The sequence below is a fragment of the Montipora capricornis genome, chromosome 12 (genome assembly GCF_036669925.1).
Source record: "Montipora capricornis isolate CH-2021 chromosome 12, ASM3666992v2, whole genome shotgun sequence".
NCBI classification, from domain to species: domain Eukaryota; kingdom Metazoa; phylum Cnidaria; class Anthozoa; order Scleractinia; family Acroporidae; genus Montipora; species Montipora capricornis.
The window spans coordinates 33,689,938-33,692,437 of NC_090894.1; the positions used below are offsets into that span (position 1 = coordinate 33,689,938).

Here is a 2,500-nt window from a genome sequence, read left to right on the forward strand (position 1 = left end):
CCTTAACTATCCGGCTTATTGCGGTCATTATCATCATCTTCATCATCAGCACTTGCTGTTTTACGCTAGGTCACGGTAATATTAAACCTTACCCTGAAACCTTCCTCGAAGACTTGGGTGGACCTGCTCGGGACTGTACTCAGAAGTGACAGGCATAGTCTGATAAGACAAATGCTCTGAGTACTCTAGTCACTCCGATTTCGTTCTTCAGTTCATAAAAGGCGTTCTTTGTATCAGTCCAGACCCGAAATAAGTTTCTTACCAATAAGTACAAGATTTAATTTTGTCGTTTTAGGGTAAAATCCTCGTAGGGACAAAAGATAGCGAAATAATTGAGATAACAGAAAAGAGCGCATCATCTCAGGTGAGATTGTCCATACTTGTCCATACCTTGATTTCGTTGTACATGAATAAAGTTATACCAGAATTTAAAAAACGTGAAACAGAACTTGTTGCCCATTTGACGTTTTGGTGAGAAAACATTGACGAGGATTCGCTGAGCTGAGTCATTAACCTTTCTCGTTACGTCACCCTTTGTTCATGCCAACCAAAAGCTAATTGGCTGTTTTTCCGTGGTTGGCAAATTTGTAAACAAGAAATATCGCCTTGCGCCCCTTCGAAAATAACCTCCGACAGTCTTTTTTCTGAACAGCAAAGACGTTAAATTTGCAGTAAAAGTAATTTGAAAATAAAGAAAAAACTACCGGCGGTGACAGACACTGTTTACATCAACGCTTTCCAAAATATTTTGTTTTTTCAAAATAGCATTTTCCGCAAGAAATGGGCTCTTTATGAGGAAATGCGAGCACGTTTCCGTAAAAAACAGCATATTTGTTTTAACTTGGTAAAACTAGGAGATGAGAGTCGGAATATTTAGCGGAAGAACACAGAAGAGAAGAGTTTTTGAGAACAAAACTTTATTTCAAAATTTACGGATAAAGGAGTAATTGCTGTAAAAGTACGCAAAACCTTAGTGGTTTTAGCGGACTACTAAATTTGCTGAGATTTTATTAACAAAAATGATCCTTTTTTCACTGCCATGAAAAAGAAATGCCACTTATATGTACATACTTAGCGGAAGGTCAAACATAAAACCTCTTAAATCTTCAACTTAATTCGAAATACTCTTAAAAAGCCAGAAAAACCAATGGGGGCTCGTGTGCCACTATTACAACGTAAACAGTCCAAAAAGACGTTATATTAAATAAACACACTATTAGGTCTTTACATTTAACACTACACATTAGTTTTTTACCATCATGAATAACCTACGTCGCAGAAATTTTGCGGCCAGTAATATCAGAGGGTATAACTAGTGTTATGTGTGACTACAAAAGTTTCACGTTATGTTAGTAAGATAAGTAATATACTAGTGGCAAAGAAACAATAGATTTGACGGTAAAATTAGTAAATATACATGACCTAATTCTAAAAAAGGGGGGTTAAAACAGATCTAAAAAAAATAAAAAAACTACTGAGTTTTCAGCCGCCTTCTGCGACCTCCTTCAGAGAAAATGTACTGGCAAGTTACGGCATGCAAATATATAGAAAAAAGATGTCATTGTTCGTTGCTCTTAAGGGAGGAAACCAGTGCCGCGTTAACCCTGGGGAATGGTGTTCTTTCGTTGACAGAGTTTTGTCGAGGAACGAATGCAACGACTCTAGAAAAAGCCTTTTGTTCTTGGTTTTTACGCCTGTTTCCAAAATGCTGTGCATAATTTGGGTGTATGTCGTGGCCAGTGGTTTCGGCATGCTGTTTTACCGAAGAGCCAATATTCCCATTAGTTCCAGGTTTGTGCTCAGCCCCCCGAGACTTCCAACTTCTTTTACTCTCTCCAACATATGTAAAAGGAACACTTTTAGTGAACATACAACTTTTCAGTGCTAAAACATTCTCTTACGGTTGCTTTTTAATCTCTATATTAATCAACAGTTTTTTGTTCCTTATAACCTAAAATGTCCAAAGCAAAAAAAAAAACATGTTGCGAATTAATTTGAAATACTCGATTTTTTCGCATTCTATATTAACACTCTATCCCAGACCCTTGTGCGTGGCCATGGTGAAGGAGAGATCTGGGGTCTTGCTTGTCATCCTGACCGCGAAGTCTTTGTTACCGCAAGTGATGATCAAACAGTCAGGCTTTGGGATGTGGCTAGTAAGGTATACATATACGTTTTTTGATTCCAAAACGATGTCCAGAAACGGGACTTTGCTTGCATTTTAACAATTACCAATTTATAATCCTTAGACAATGGTGAAGATGGCACCATTGGGCGTGGCGGCTCGGTCAGCAGCGTTTTCTCCTGACGGCGAACTGCTCGCTGTTGGCCTCAAAAATGGCGCCTTCCTAGTTTTAAAGACCGCTGACCTTAAGATCCTGGCCCAGAAGAGAGATCGGCATCAGGCCATACAGGACGTCAGGTATTAGCAGTTAATACAATACAATACAATACATACTTAATTGACCGCTCCCCATAGGGGCTTTTCAGGGCCAATGAA

General features: G+C 38.8%; 1 protein-coding gene across 1 annotated transcript in view; it reads left to right on the forward strand.

Annotated features, from left to right (window-relative positions):
- LOC138026746 (echinoderm microtubule-associated protein-like 6) overlaps nucleotides 1-2,500 on the forward strand; it is a 63,083-nt gene that overhangs the window by 54,879 nt on the left and 5,704 nt on the right. The window contains exons 30-32 of the mRNA XM_068874200.1: nucleotides 296-364; nucleotides 2,042-2,161; nucleotides 2,250-2,422. Coding sequence (XP_068730301.1) covers nucleotides 296-364; nucleotides 2,042-2,161; nucleotides 2,250-2,422 — 362 coding nt within the window. The remainder of the gene's footprint in view (nucleotides 1-295; nucleotides 365-2,041; nucleotides 2,162-2,249; nucleotides 2,423-2,500) is intronic.